The following is a 16,355-nucleotide window of genomic DNA, read 5'->3' as shown; positions in this document are numbered from 1 at the left end:
AGTCCCTTGGAAAAGAAGCAAACTCGATCCGATAGCCGTCGGAAATGACATCTCGGACCCAAGAGTCCTGCACCTGAGCCAGCCAAACGTCCCGGAACAGGGACAAACAACCTCCCACCCGAAAATAATTCTCGGGTGGGGTCGTCACTTCAGGCGGAGGGAGGCTTACGGGTGCCCGACTTGGCTGCAAAGCAGCCTGAACGGTTATTTGACTTTCAGGAAGGGCGTGCCTTGAAGGAAGGGACCTTCCTATCCTGTGAGGGTGCCGGCCTGGCTGCCCGACCTGAGCCTACAGACCGAAAGGGCTGAAAGGAGGTTGACTTCCAGCGGGAATCGGTACGGCAGGATTTGTTCTGCGGTGCTAAGGAGCTCTTACCTTCAGTAGCCTCGGCCATAATGCCGTCCAGGCGTTTTCCGAAGGGCCGGGTCCCGGAGAATGGAATTTCCGTGAGAGACTTCTTTGAAGCGGCTTCGGCATCCCAAGCCTCCAGCCACATGGAGCGACAAATCGCCACCAGGTTACCTGTGGCAAAAGCCGTACAACAGGCAGACTGTAAGGAAGCAGAGCACAAATAGTCTCCAGCAATGGAGAGTTGAAGTGCAAGATCCGCCAAATCTTCCGAAGGGGCCCCAGACAAAATGCCCTATTGGAGCTGGGAAGCCCAAACAGAAAGGGCTTTGGATACCCAAGCAGAAGCAAAAGCAGGTAGCAAGGATGAACTCACCGCTTCAAAGGCGAACTTGGCCAGATTCTCAATCCTCTTGTCTGTTGGATCCTTAAACCCTTAAGAACGCAGGGTTTTTCCGTTTTTGCATTTTCACTTTTTCCTCATCACCTTATAAAAATCATAATGCTTACGATTTTGCACATAAAATTCCATATGATGGCTTATTTTTTGCGCCACCAATTCTACTTTGCAGTGACATTAGTCATTTTACCAAAAAATCCACGGCGAAACGGAAAAAAAAATTAATTGTGCGTCAAAATTGAAGAAAAAATGCCATTTTGTAATTTTGGGGGCTTCCGTTTCTACGCAGTGCATTTTTCGGTAAAAATTACACCTTATCTTTATTCTGTATGATACCCTACTTATATAGGTTTTATTTTGTCGTACTTCTGAAAAAAATCATCACTACATGCAGGAAAATGATTACGTTAAAAATAATACAGGTACGCCCTATGTCCTTAAGAGGTTAAAGGAGGCAGCATCCGCCAATGGTAGAGTAGTCGATTTCAATAGACGGGAAACCGTAGGATCCACAGCAGGCGGTGTCGTCCATTTTGCAATTAGGTCCTGGGCAAAGGGAAACTGCGCTTGAACCTTCTTAGTCCCTTGGAAGCATTTGTCTGGATGCTTCCATGCGGCTTCCAACAAGGAGTCAAATTCAGCATGAGAGCTGAATACCTTAGGAGGGCGACGGGAGCGATGGAAGGAAACTTCTGGAGCTGGGTCCGAAGTTCCTGGGTCCTTTAGGTGAAAGGTGTCCCTAATGACTGACACCAAGCTGTCCGTGTCAGATACGCTGGTTCAGTCCTCTGGATCAGAGACAGAACCTGATGCCTCTTCTTCCAGCTCCCCAGAAGAATGGGAGCGGGTGGAGGCAGCCTTAGATGAACTAGGACAGCGACCAGGAGAGCGACCCCTAGACAGGGGCACTGCCGGGGGGCCGGGGAGGAGGAGCAAGACCCATGAAGAGAGCGCCTGTCCCGAGCTCTGGATTCCAGAGAAAAGCCAGAAGATAACACCTCAGGGCGCTTATGAGATTGCCCGAGATAAGGACCAGGGGAAGGGGAGCGAGCCTCTCTGGAGGATTGGCGTAAGAAAGATCTCTCCAAGGCAGTCACCACGGAACGGGAAACCCGCGCCAGGCCGGAAATCGACTGGGATAGGGAGGAAACCCATTCCAGGGGGCAGGCAGAGCCCACACGTTCCGGCGGGACATCCTGGGAGGTAGTACCAGAAAGGCAGGGGCGCACAGTGAAGCAGGCAGGACAGGTGGATTAAGCATAACCACCAGAGAGAGAAAGTGAAGGGTCCAGCCTAAGAAAAAGGGTGTGGAGCCAGATCCAGCCTGGCCCTCATTGGAGGAGAGGAAGGAGGCATCCAGAAATGACCCCTGCAGTGCGTGCACCGCAGTGATAGGAGGTTAGTGACCCCAAGTGCGCACGCTGAAAGGCAATAGGGCAGCGCTGAGAAGGGGGCTGGGACCCCCGCCGAAATGCCTGGCCTGCGGGGAGTGGGCTGAGCTAAATGCCGCGATTAGGCCACAGCTGCTGCCTCAATTAGTGACCCCCTGCGCTCCAGTCGCCTCACACATGGAGGTGGTCAAAAGTAAAAGTAAACTGACGGCCGCGTGCGTGCAGTGCAGCCGACAGGGAGAGGGAACATAGGTTGAAGGTATCAAATGGCCAGCACACCACTCGCTTATACAAGTGGAACTGCGGGCTGCGGGGCTCTGAAAAATGCACCTGTTAAAGAATGCTGGCCCTGGAGACTGACAGAGCACCCTGGACTTCAGGCTGGCTGAGCAGGGGAAAACCGGTCCCTGGAACATGAAGTTTGGAGGAGTGGGCTCAAAACAGGGGGACTCTAGAGGTTCCTAACCCCAAATAAAAGACCCCAGGAAAAAAGAGGGGAAGGGGGGGACTGGGGACTTACCTACAGAAGTCTTCAGCCAGCTATTATACACCTGCATCATGCCGGGCTGAGGCAGCAAGATGAGCAGGGAAGGTAGGGGACCTGGACCCAAGGTACAACCCGAGGTGCTGGCCGGTGGCGAGAAGGGGTTGACAGTGCACAACTCTATGCCTGTGCCCCTTCTTCGCATTTGGGGGAACAGGTAGCGCCATGCTCCCGAACCCACACATAAAAAGAGATAAATAAAAGGGGGGAAAAAATCTACATACACGTCCCTAAACTCCTACGGACACTAAGCTAAGAGCCTGTAGGCGGGGTATATCCTGGCAGGAGGGGACGACTTTCTTTTTGTTGTCTAATGTGAGCCTCCTAGTGGCAGAAAGATATACTCACAGTCTCCGTGTCCCCCAATGGAGCCGATCGAGAAAAGATGTTATCACATTGCTTTGCACTAAGCAGTACAGGATAAGACATGAAGCTAGCTGCAAATAAAGGCGCTTGAAAATGGCTGGGTGAGCCAGCTGAAACGTTGCCTAACACGTCTTTTGAATAAATCACCTTTTTTTTTGCTGACACTTGGTGTGCCACTGTCTATAAAATTTTTCTGCAAATAAAGGCGGCTATAATTAATAAAGGCTTCTCATAACCCTTAGAGGGCGCTGTGTACTCTTCATAGCCGAAGGCTGTCCGGGCATTCTGGGAGTTGTAGTTTTGCAACAGCTGGAAACACTCTGGTTAGGAAATGCTGCTTTATAGTAAAATCTAGGCTGGTCTCTTTCCACATTCCTGGAACAATCTAGCAGAGAAAATCCTGCTCCAATACAACATTTTCAGACCAGCTTGCACCTCTGCATTACGCACATTTAGCAGATTCTTTTAATAATGCTCACACCTTGAAAAACTCTTCCATCAGTGTCTGATCTGGATACATGTCCTTCCAGGGCAGCTTACTGTACTCTGTGTGATAGGTATACAGGATATATTCTGGGTGCATGGGAGCAGTGCAGGACTCGCAGTAGTGCATTAGATGTAACCACAGTACCCCCCGCTGGCCAGGCAGAAGGTGATCTGCAAAAAAAAGAGGACAATGACAGATTTGTACCAAGTTTGTAAAATATATATAATGCAGGGATACCTTTTTCCTGATCATTATTATCTGTGGCCAATGTGGACTACCCTTCACACTCAATGGTTACCCAAACTGATTTCAATGGTTGTCAATGTTGCTTTCCCCTTCATGTAAATTCACCCTAAAAAACTTTTTTTTTTTGTTAAACACATATCTATCGATCTTTCTCATATCTATCTATTTCATATATATCTATCTATCTCATATCTATCTATTTATCTCATATCTATATATTTATCTCATATCTATCTATCTATCTATCTCATATATAGCTATCTATCTATCTCATATCTATCTATCTGTCTATCTATCTCATATCTATCTATCTATCTATCTCATATCTATCTATCTATCTCATATCTATCTATATCCCAAGAAGAAAGCAGCACTCCCAATAAAGAATGCACGGATGCCGGCAAGCCCGGGTCCCGGTTCAGGATCCGTACATACACCGTCCAGCAAAAGAAGGCAGCGGCACTCCAAATTCAGTGAAAAAGTGGGTTTTTATTATCCCCAACGTGCACTGACGTTTCAACGGTCTTTCAATTTTGAAAATGACGGTGAGAGACCTTCGAAACATCACTGCATGTTGGAGTGAATAAAGACCCACTTTTTCACAGAATTTGGAGTGCCGCTGCCTTCTTTTGCTGGACTATCTATCTCCCTATCTCATATCTATCGATCTATCTAGCAGCAGAAAAGACCAAAGCACACAAAAGTGTCAAAAAAATGGTGACTTTTATTTGCACTAAGACACTTTTGTGTGCTGCGGTCTTTTCTGCTGCTATTCAAGTTGGCGCCTCTAACCAAAACCCCTATGACGGCATGCACCTGTTTTCCTTTTTTCCTATCTCATATCTATCTATCTATCTCATAGCTATCTATCTCTCTATCTATCTCATATCTATCTATCTAGACAGCAAAAAAAAAAAAAAAAAAAAGTTACCTATGTGCAACTTGAGGCTTCATTTCCCTTATCCAAGATGGCGCTGTCGGACTCAGGGGGATGTGCGCATGCGTTTGGTTCACGCTGAGCCCGTTCCCATGGGAACCACGACGCCTGTCTTGGATTGGTTGAATTACGCGTCCAGACACTCATTGAATGTGATATGCAGGCGCAGTCTGCATTTCCCCACGCTTGTTACTGTAATGGCGCTGATCTCTATGTCATCCGGTGAGTGTCTATCCCCCCCACCTTTTTAACCCTTTTTTTTATAATTACACGTGTGTCACTTGATTAATTAAACGCTATTTAGCGTTTATCTTAATGTCATTTCTGCACTTTAGTCTGTGTGTTTTTTAAATGATGTATTTGATTTTTAATTATTGTTGCACTATATTTGTGATTGGTATGATATATTTACACTATGTTTATGCACTTTATTATGCACTTTATTCATTAATTGATTGGTTACACTATTTGGTACCTGTTTTAATTGGTACCCTTATATAAATGTGGTTAACACTGATGGTATGCTGCTTGAGAATGGTCAGGTTGAGCTGACTGAAACGTCGCTATTGTATTGACACCTGTTATGGAATAAACTTCACTTTTTTATGGATTTCGGTGCTGTGGACAAGATTTTTTTTTGCTGTCTAAGTATTTTCCGATCCCCTAACCAAGGATCCAGGATCCGCGAGCACCTCCCTATTGCTATACTGTATTTGGCTGTGCTGGTCTTCTACTTTTTTCTATCTATCTCATATCTGTCTATCTCATTTCTATCTAAAAAAATTAATAAATAAAAAAAATAAAATAAAAAAATGGAAGAGCAGCACAACTAATTAAATGCCCCAGTAGTAAGAGGTGCATGCTGAAAAAAGTGTGTGCTGCTGAATTCCTGATTTTCTATCTATCTATCTCATATCTATCTATCTCATATCTATCTATATATCTATCTCATATCTATCTATCTATCTATCTCATATCTATCTATCTATCTATCTCATATCTATTTATCTATCTCATATCTATCTCATATCTATCTATCTATCTCATATCTATCCATCTATCTCATATCTATCCATCTATCTCATATCTATCTATCTATCTCATATCTATCTATCTATCTCATATCTATCTATCTATCTATCTATCTGAGTGTGAATGGAGCCGTGGCAAAGCATGTATGCTGCTCCTCCAATCACCCACAGGACAAGAGACTGCCGTTCACGTGATTGGTGGGGTCCCAGCAGTCGGACCCATAGCAATCAGCTAGTAATCCCCTACCCTGTGGATAGCCATTTTAAAGTAATAAGAATGAGATCCTTACTTGGTGCTAAACATATTAAACATATTAATAGCGAAAAAAGTTTTCACAATAGATAATCATCACCTCTACTGTAATCGCCAGATGACTGTTCTGATCCTTACATATACAGTATACACACACACATATATATATATATATCTATATCTATCTATCTATATATGTAAACATACATATACAGTCATAGGTGTAAATGTTGGCACCCCTGACATTTTTTCTACAAAATGAAGTGTTCTCACAGAAAAGGATTGCAGTAACACATGTTTAACTATACACATGTTTATTCCCTTTCCCTTTATGTGTGTATTGGAACTAAACCAAAAAAGGGAGGAAAAAAAGCATTTCGACATAATGTCACACCAAACTCCAAAAATGGGCTGGACACAATTATTGGCACCCTTGAAACTCACCTGGGTCAAGTAACAAGTGTGGGCAATATACAAATCACACCTAAAAGAAGATAAAAAGGAGAGAAGTTCACTTAGTCTTTGCATTGTGTGTCTGTGTGTGCCACACTAAGCATGAACAACAGAAAGAGGAGAAGAGAACTGTCTGAGGATTTGAGAACCAAAATCGTGGAAAAATATCAACAATCTCAAAGTTACAAGTCCATCTCCAGAGATCTAGATTTGCCTTTGTCCACAGTGCGCAACATTATCAAGAAGTTTGCAACCCATGGCACTGTAGATAATTTCCCTGGGCATGGGCATAAGAGAAAAATTGATGAAAGGTGTCAACGTAGGATAGTCCGGATGGTGGATAAGCAGCCCCAAACAAGTTCCAAAGATATTCAAGTTGTCCTGCAGGCTCAGGGAGCATCAGTGTCAGTGCAAACTTTTAAATGAAATGAAACGCTATGGCAGGAGACCCGGGAGGAGCCCACTGCTGACACACAGACATAAAAAAGCAAAACTACATTTTGCCAAAATGAACTTGAGTAAGCCAAAAGCCTTGTGGATAGATGAGACCAAAATAGAGCTTTTTGGTAAAGCACATCATTCTACTGTTTACCGAAAACGGAATGAGGCCTACAAAGAAAAGAACACAGTACTTACAGTGAAATATGGTAGAGGTTCAATGATGTTTTGGGGTTGCTTTGCTGCCTCTGACACTGGGTGCCTTGAATGTGTGCAAGGCATCATGAAATCTGGGGATAACCAAGGGATTTTGGGTCATACAGCCCAGTGTCAGAAAGCTGGGTTTGCGTCCGAGATCTTCGGTCTTCCAGCAGGACAATGACCCCAAACATACGTCAAAAAGCACCCAGAAATGGATGGCAACAAAGCGCTGGAGAGTTCTGAAGTGGCCAGCAATGAGTCCAGATCTAAATGCCATTGAACACCTGTGGAGAGATCTTAAAATTGCTGTTGGGAAAAGGTGCCCTTCCAATAAGAGAGACCTGGGGCAACATTCCGTCTGAGAGGTGTAAGAAGCTTATTGATGGTTATAGGAAGCGAATGATTTCAGTAATTTTTTCCAAAGGGTGTGCAACCAAATATTAAGTTAAGGGTGCCAATAATTTTGTCCAGCCCATTTTGCTTTTTTTCCTCCCTCTGTTGGTTTAGTTCCAATACACACAAAGGGAATAAAAATGTGTATAGCAAAACATGTATTCCTACAATCCTTTTCTGTGAGAAATGCTTCATTTCTTTGAAAAATTTCAGGGGTGCCAACATTTACGGCCATGACTGTGTATGTATATATAGCTGCAAATCATAAAATGTTGCAGTATCTTGTAATACCTTTTTTATTGGACTAACAGCATTTTGTAGAGACAAGCTTTCAGGATTCCTCCCTTTATCAAGTCCAAAGCAAATTACAAGATACTGCAACATTTTATGATTTGCATCTGCATCACTGGACTAATACGGCTACTCAAATTTACTACATTATGTATGTATATATATATATATATATATATATATATATATATATATACACACACACACACATACACAGTGACCCCCGACCTACAATGGCCGTGACATACGATCATTTCAACATACGATGGCGAAGGCAGCATCAACATACGATGCTTTTATATGTCGGGGCCATTGCATAAGCGGCTATCCGGCAGCGCAGACTGCTTAAGCTGCCGCCGGATAGCTGTTTAATGTGCCCCGTGGGCTCCGGTGAGTGTCACTCACCTGTCCCCGATGTTCCGGACCGTCCTCTTTATGCTCCACTGCATGGCCGTCGTCATCACGTCGCCACACAAGCTGTCCCGTCATCCAATAGGAGCGGCGTGCACAGCGACGTGATGACAGTGACGATCCAGGGCAGCGATGAGGGTTCGGAGTGGCGGGGATACCCCGAGGATGTGATGACGGCGATGGAGAGCGACGATCCAGGGCAGCGGTGACAGTCTGGAGTGGCGGGGACACGTGAGTATAACTTTCTAAATTATTATTGCACGGATCCCTCAACATACTATGGATTCAAGTAACGATGGTTCATTTGGTATTACCATTGTATGTTGAGGGATCACTGTGTATATATATATATATATATATATATTTAAAAACCAGATACAGGCGCAGCACTCCAACAAAATAAGTGATTTAATGTCTCATGTCAGCATTACAACGTTTCAGCTCCTCCTGGAGCCTTTTTCAAGCATAGTGATACACAAACCTATGAGGGCTTTTATGCCCATACAAATCATTAGTGCCAAACAATTTCATAAAGTGATCATTAATACAAATCAAATAAAAACTATATAAGTGTAAATATAAATTCATGTAGAAAATAGTGCATACTGGTATATAAAGTGCACTAGTGCATACTGTGCAGAGTAATAGTAAAGATATTAAAAACATAGCTTGAAAAATACAATTCATAGTTAAATTACATATAACAAGAAGATATGCAACACATGTGTACACAAAACGATTCATAGAAATCCATACATACTGAACAATGAAGGGGAGGCATTCACCTGATCCATGTAATGGTGCTGCAAGCGTGGGTAATTAGTTACTGCGCCTGCGTGAGAGACTGAAAGCACTTCCAGATATGAGATCCCTGTCATGAGACCAGTCTGGTCACATGACCCGTTGTCCCGGCAACTGTCAACACTGTGTGCAAGGCAGAGGCAGTGTTTCAGGATCGCAAGAGCACAGGCTGTCAAACCTGCTGAGAGCAGATGTTAACCCTAAGTGAACCAAACCTGCTGAGAGCAGATGTTAACCCTAAGTGAACCAAACCTGCTGAACAATATGCAGAATTAGGTGTAGTGCACCAGTACTGTGGATATAAGTGACCCAGATGAGGGAAGTAATCCATGAAACTAGCAGAAGAACAAGAAGAATCAAAAGAAGAGTGAATAAAATATAGTAGAGAAATATAAACTAATAAAATTGTATGGATAACGAAAAATAAAAAATAGACAAGACAGACAGACAAAATGGACAAAATAAGAATAAAAATGTAAAAAAATATAGAAAAATAAAAATACGTAATAGAAAAATTAATAATGAAAACATAAATATTATTTTGAGGAATCCTATTATTTTAGCTGTATATCATACAGTAAATATTGTGATGGTGATTTTAGAGGGGTTATAAAAACTTGTGTAGCTAGGGACGGGTCCCAAACTGGACCCAGTTAAGGGCCAGGATGTTATCCATCAGAGGGGATTCAATGTGATTCAATGTGGGTAATTTATGTTCTTACTTGCCCATGTAGTTTGGTCTATGTGGGACAAACTACATGGAGCCTTAAGACACGTATTAATAACCACAGATTCAGCATACGTAAAAAACGGTTGGATCTTCCAGTGTCCAAACACTTCACTGAGTTTGGACACTTGGAAAAAGACCTACACTTTATGGCTATCGACCATATTCCGAACCCTGTGAGAGGGGGTGATCGGTTAGCTCTTCTTAAAAAACGCGAACTGTGGTGGATACATAAGTTAAACTCATTACGTCCCCATGGTCTTAATGTAGACTTTAATACTATCTAAACATATCATCTATATATATATAGGTGTAGGTACCCCAGGTTTTTCTCTATGTACTGTACCTCCTCCCTCTACATATGTGATGTGATACACAATTATGACTTTACAACAACTATAACAAATTTCCTTTTTTTCTTCCAGAATTGGATATTTGAAGGAGGAGACTTCACCTGCTCCAACATTGCAAAAATGAACAGTTTTGGAATGTACTATCTATATGTTTGAAGAATTTCCATCTATGCTTTGTTGAACTGAATAAATGCTGTATGAGTGCAGTAGTGGTGTAGTAGTATCTGTACTGGGAATGGGAGACCTTGTTTGGGGTTTTTTCTTCATGATACTCTCTTGTAAGGACTGCTCTTTCTGCTATACTCTAAACAAATAATTTTTTTATTTTTTATTTATTTATTTATCTATTTATTTATTAATAATTTTTTTTTTTTTTTTTTTTTTTAAGAATATATATATATTCCCTCTTGAGATATGGTGTATTGATACATTGGGGTTAGCGCTGCTGGACAAGCGGGCGCACTTGATAAGAAGCTAGGTGGGGTGACCTTAGTGGGGTGGGGACTTGACGGTCCCGAACACAGGGGTCCCCCCTCTGATGGATAACATCCTGGCCCTTAACTGGGTCCAGTTTGGGACCCGTCCCTAGCTACACAAGTTTTTATAACCCCTCTAAAATCACCATCACAATATTTACTGTATGATATACAGCTAAAATAATAGGATTCCTCAAAATAATATTTATGTTTTCATTATTAATTTTTCTATTACGTATTTTTATTTTTCTATATTTTTTTACATTTTTATTCTTATTTTGTCCATTTTGTCTGTCTGTCTTGTCTATTTTTAATTTTTCGTTATCCATACAATTTTATTAGTTTATATTTCTCTACTATATTTTATTCACTCTTCTTTTGATTCTTCTTGTTCTTCTGCTAGTTTCATGGATTACTTCCCTCATCTGGGTCACTTATATCCACAGTACTGGTGCACTACACCTAATTCTGCATATTGTTCAGCAGGTTTGGTTCACTTAGGGTTAACATCTGCTCTCAGCAGGTTTGGTTCACTTAGGGTTAACATCTGCTCTCAGCAGGTTTGGTTCACTTAGGGTTAACATCTGCTCTCAGCAGGTTTGGTTCACTTAGGGTTAACATCTGCTCTCAGCAGGTTTGACAGCCTGTGCTCTTGCGATCCTGAAACACTGCCTCTGCCTTGCACACAGTGTTGACAGTTGCCGGGACAACGGGTCATGTGACCAGACTGGTCTCATGACAGGGATCTCATATCTGGAAGTGCTTTCAGTCTCTCACGCAGGCGCAGTAACTAATTACCCACGCTTGCAGCACCATTACATGGATCAGGTGAATGCCTCCCCTTCATTGTTCAGTATGTATGGATTTCTATGAATCGTTTTGTGTACACATGTGTTGCATATCTTCTTGTTATATGTAATTTAACTATGAATTGTATTTTTCAAGCTATGTTTTTAATATCTTTACTATTACTCTGCACAGTATGCACTAGTGCACTTTATATACCAGTATGCACTATTTTCTACATGAATTTATATTTACACTTATATAGTTTTTATTTGATTTGTATTAATGATCACTTTATGAAATTGTTTGGCACTAATGATTTGTATGGGCATAAAAGCCCTCATAGGTTTGTGTATCACTATGCTTGAAAAAGGCTCCAGGAGGAGCTGAAACGTTGTAATGCTGACATGAGACATTAAATCACTTATTTTGTTGGAGTGCTGCGCCTGTATCTGGTTTTTATCTTGGATGGACTCTGATCAAGTCCTTTGGGACGCTGGCACCAATTTTTTGGTTGGACTGGATAAGTAGTGCTGCTTTATTTTGGGATTATAAATGTGATTCGATTGCTGGCACACTGAAATAATGGAAAACTTAAATAGAAGTATTGGTTCTCATGTTTCTTCATATGCTGAGGAAGAGGTCAATAGAATATTGGGAGGCCTTAAAGGGGATGCCACCTTTCTAGCTACACCTACTACCATTGATGTTAAGAGAAGCTTTGAGTATGAGTCTAAACGGTTAATCAACATGGAATTGCACCTTACTACTTTGGGGGAATACTATAGAAGTAAACGTATCCCTAGAGGAATGAGATCAAGGTTACGGCCCTCGGTATATACAGAGAGTGTGGACTTTAAAAGGAGGTTTGAAGAGATTTCGGATAGATATGCTCTTGATATCATCCTTTTGAATCTGGATCATTTACAAAGTGAATTGACTGCTGTACAAGCAAGAGTTTTGGATTTAGAACAGAGTCTGTCTAAGATGTTGTCTGGAGATGAATTTTCTGCATATATGGATAGCAACAGGGAACGCTTGGATAAATTCAGAAACGAAGTTATGGATACAAAGAAAAGAAAATGGTATAGAGATCAGATGGACTATACTAAAGGGAGAGTGTACACATGGAACCAACAATGGCTTAATAATGTGGATAATCAATTTTCTTCTCCCCGACGGGGCAAATCTAACAAATCACTTCCAAGAAATGTAACGAACAATTCTGCTCCTTCCAAAGATTTTTTAGTAGCAGGACCATCAGTGAACAATTCTACAAGAAACCCACCAGAAGAGGTGGTCGAAAAAGACATCGGTCAAGGAAAAACCCGAAGACAGAAGCAAGGGAAACTGACACCTGCCCTATTTCAGGACAACAAGAGAAAGACTTAAAAGACACAGAGACTGTGGTAAATATTTCTTCTCATGTACTTACAAAAGCAGAATTGTCTTTACTAGTGAAAGGATTATCATTTTGTCCTGTGTCTACAGTAAATTGGTTCGAACTAGAGTGTGATATGCAAGATTTTTTTAGACGCATTAAATTGAAGGTCTGGTTTGGTGAAGCTAAAAATAGGAAAGAGGACACACTAGGTTCAAGTGAAGGTGGTACTCTATTACAGTTGAAGAAATTTGATTTGTATAACAAGGGAAATTTCAATCCAGCTCTTGTATCCCACCCATTAGAAACTTTTATTTCATTGGTTCGGAGGGACATAGAAATACTTAAAGAACAAACTTTACAAACGGGTACCACATATCATAATCTCTCCAAGGAAGAGGGAGAAGCCATTGATCTGCTTGTCCATAACCACGACCTCACCATTAAACCCGCTGACAAAGGGGGTGGGGTCGTGGTTATGGACACAGCAGACTACAAAAAAGAGGTCTTTAGACAGTTACTTGATGCCCATACGTACAGAAGGTTGGAATTTGATCCCAAGCAAGTTATACTGGGAAAACTGACATCTATTGTAGAACAGGCCTATGTAGATGGTATCATTGATGAAAATCTTAGAGAATTTCTTATAATAAAAAATCCGGTCACCCCTATCATTTATGTTCTTCCTAAAATTCACAAATCTTTAGTTAATCCACCAGGCCGTCCTATCGTTTCTGGACGCAACTCACTTCTTAGTAATGCCTCTATTTTTTTAGACCGCGTTTTAAGACCTTTTGTTTTTCGCACAAAGTCGTATATACAAGACACTACCGATTTTCTTACAAAAATTCGAGATGTGCAGATTCGCGAGGAAACCATTTTGGTTTCATTCGATATCGCGAGCCTATACACCTCGATTAGCCATGAGAGGGGCCTACAGGCAATCTACAAGGTACTGGTGACATCTGAGTTCCCCATGGCGGCCCGACAGTTTATGTTGAATTTATTGGAATTGATACTGACCAATAATTATTTTATGTTTGAAGATAAATTTTATTTACAGTTAGTCGGGACCGCTATGGGGACAAATGTCGCACCTATGTATGCAAATCTGTACGTTGCAGCTATGGAGGAGGATGTCATCTATCCGTCCCACCATGCCAGACATTGTCTGGCATGGTGGCGATATATTGATGACATCTTCCTCCTCTGGAATGGTACGGTTGAAGAATTAAATACTTTCCACACATTTTTGAATTCCATTGATCCGAACATCTCATTTACCATGTCCTACTCCCTGGAGGGAGTTAGTTTCCTTGATGTCTGGGTAAGTAAAAGGGATGGGCAAATTTGCACTTCCCTTTATACTAAACAAACAGACAAAAATACGTTATTACACTTTAAAAGTTGTCACCCTAGAAAGATGATTGAATCTCTTCCGTTCAGTCAGCTGCTCAGAGCCAAACGTATAGTTAGCGATGAACGGGTTCTCGATTCCACTTTGGATACCATCTCTACCAATTTTTTGGAGAGGGGTTATCCAAAGAGGATAGTAGATAAACAGAGGGAAAGGCTCCAGTCATTTGACAGACAATCTACTCTAATGAAAGTAACCAAGACTGATAAACCAGGAAGAATCCCTTTTACTTCTGTGTACAATAGTCACAGTGGTAAAATTGCTGGCATTATTAATAAATACTGGCCTATTTTACAGAAGAGTTTTAATGGGATTGAGGAATTTTCCACATTCCCATTAATGTCATATAAACGATCTAGAAATTTGAAGGACAAACTTGTAAAATCAACTATTGACCTACCACAGACTACTAGACAGACCGTTTTAGGTACACGCAAAACTGGCTCTTATCCGTGTTTATCATGTGTTGACTGTAAATTCATGCTCAAGGGATCTTTTTTCACACATCCGGAGACTCAAGTTAAATATCCTTTAAAGTTTTATCTTACTTGTGATTCAATGTGGGTAATTTATGTTCTTACTTGCCCATGTAGTTTGGTCTATGTGGGACAAACTACATGGAGCCTTAAGACACGTATTAATAACCACAGATTCAGCATACGTAAAAAACGGTTGGATCTTCCAGTGTCCAAACACTTCACTGAGTTTGGACACTTGGAAAAAGACCTACACTTTATGGCTATCGACCATATTCCGAACCCTGTGAGAGGGGGTGATCGGTTAGCTCTTCTTAAAAAACGCGAACTGTGGTGGATACATAAGTTAAACTCATTACGTCCCCATGGTCTTAATGTAGACTTTAATACTATCTAAACATATCATCTATATATATATAGGTGTAGGTACCCCAGGTTTTTCTCTATGTACTGTACCTCCTCCCTCTACATATGTGATGTGATACACAATTATGACTTTACAACAACTATAACAAATTTCCTTTTTTTCTTCCAGAATTGGATATTTGAAGGAGGAGACTTCACCTGCTCCAACATTGCAAAAATGAACAGTTTTGGAATGTACTATCTATATGTTTGAAGAATTTCCATCTATGCTTTGTTGAACTGAATAAATGCTGTATGAGTGCAGTAGTGGTGTAGTAGTATCTGTACTGGGAATGGGAGACCTTGTTTGGGGTTTTTTCTTCATGATACTCTCTTGTAAGGACTGCTCTTTCTGCTATACTCTAAACAAATAATTTTTTTATTTTTTATTTATTTATTTATCTATTTATTTATTAATAAATTTTTTTTTTTTTTTTTTTTAAGAATATATATATATTCCCTCTTGAGATATGGTGTATTGATACATTGGGGTTAGCGCTGCTGGACAAGCGGGCGCACTTGATAAGAAGCTAGGTGGGGTGACCTTAGTGGGGTGGGGACTTGACGGTCCCGAACACAGGGGTCCCCCCTCTGATGGATAACATCCTGATGGATAACATCCTGGCCCTTAACTGGGTCCAGTTTGGGACCCGTCCCTAGCTACACAAGTTTTTATAACCCCTCTAAAATCACCATCACAATATTTACTGTATGATATACAGCTAAAATAATAGGATTCCTCAAAATAATATTTATGTTTTCATTATTAATTTTTCTATTACGTATTTTTATTTTTCTATATTTTTTTACATTTTTATTCTTATTTTGTCCATTTTGTCTGTCTGTCTTGTCTATTTTTAATTTTTCGTTATCCATACAATTTTATTAGTTTATATTTCTCTACTATATTTTATTCACTCTTCTTTTGATTCTTCTTGTTCTTCTGCTAGTTTCATGGATTACTTCCCTCATCTGGGTCACTTATATCCACAGTACTGGTGCACTACACCTAATTCTGCATATTGTTCAGCAGGTTTGGTTCACTTAGGGTTAACATCTGCTCTCAGCAGGTTTGGTTCACTTAGGGTTAACATCTGCTCTCAGCAGGTTTGACAGCCTGTGCTCTTGCGATCCTGAAACACTGCCTCTGCCTTGCACACAGTGTTGACAGTTGCCGGGACAACGGGTCATGTGACCAGACTGGTCTCATGACAGGGATCTCATATCTGGAAGTGCTTTCAGTCTCTCACGCAGGCGCAGTAACTAATTACCCACGCTTGCAGCACCATTACATGGATCAGGTGAATGCCTCCCCTTCATTGTTCAGTATGTATGGATTTCT

At 41.2% G+C, this 16,355-nt stretch overlaps 1 protein-coding gene across 2 annotated transcripts in view; it reads right to left on the bottom strand.

Annotated features, from left to right (window-relative positions):
* EPG5 (ectopic P-granules 5 autophagy tethering factor) overlaps positions 1 to 16,355 on the bottom strand; it is a 167,160-nt gene that overhangs the window by 40,200 nt on the left and 110,605 nt on the right. For both annotated transcript variants that reach the window (XM_056543389.1, XM_056543398.1), the window contains exon 36: positions 3,532 to 3,707. In XM_056543389.1, the coding sequence (XP_056399364.1) occupies positions 3,532 to 3,707 (176 nt within the window). The remainder of the gene's footprint in view (positions 1 to 3,531; positions 3,708 to 16,355) is intronic.

The sequence above is a fragment of the Hyla sarda genome, chromosome 1 (genome assembly GCF_029499605.1).
Source record: "Hyla sarda isolate aHylSar1 chromosome 1, aHylSar1.hap1, whole genome shotgun sequence".
NCBI lineage: Eukaryota > Metazoa > Chordata > Amphibia > Anura > Hylidae > Hyla > Hyla sarda.
Note: the sequence above shows the minus strand (reverse complement) of the source record. Positions and strands in the feature narration are given on the sequence as shown.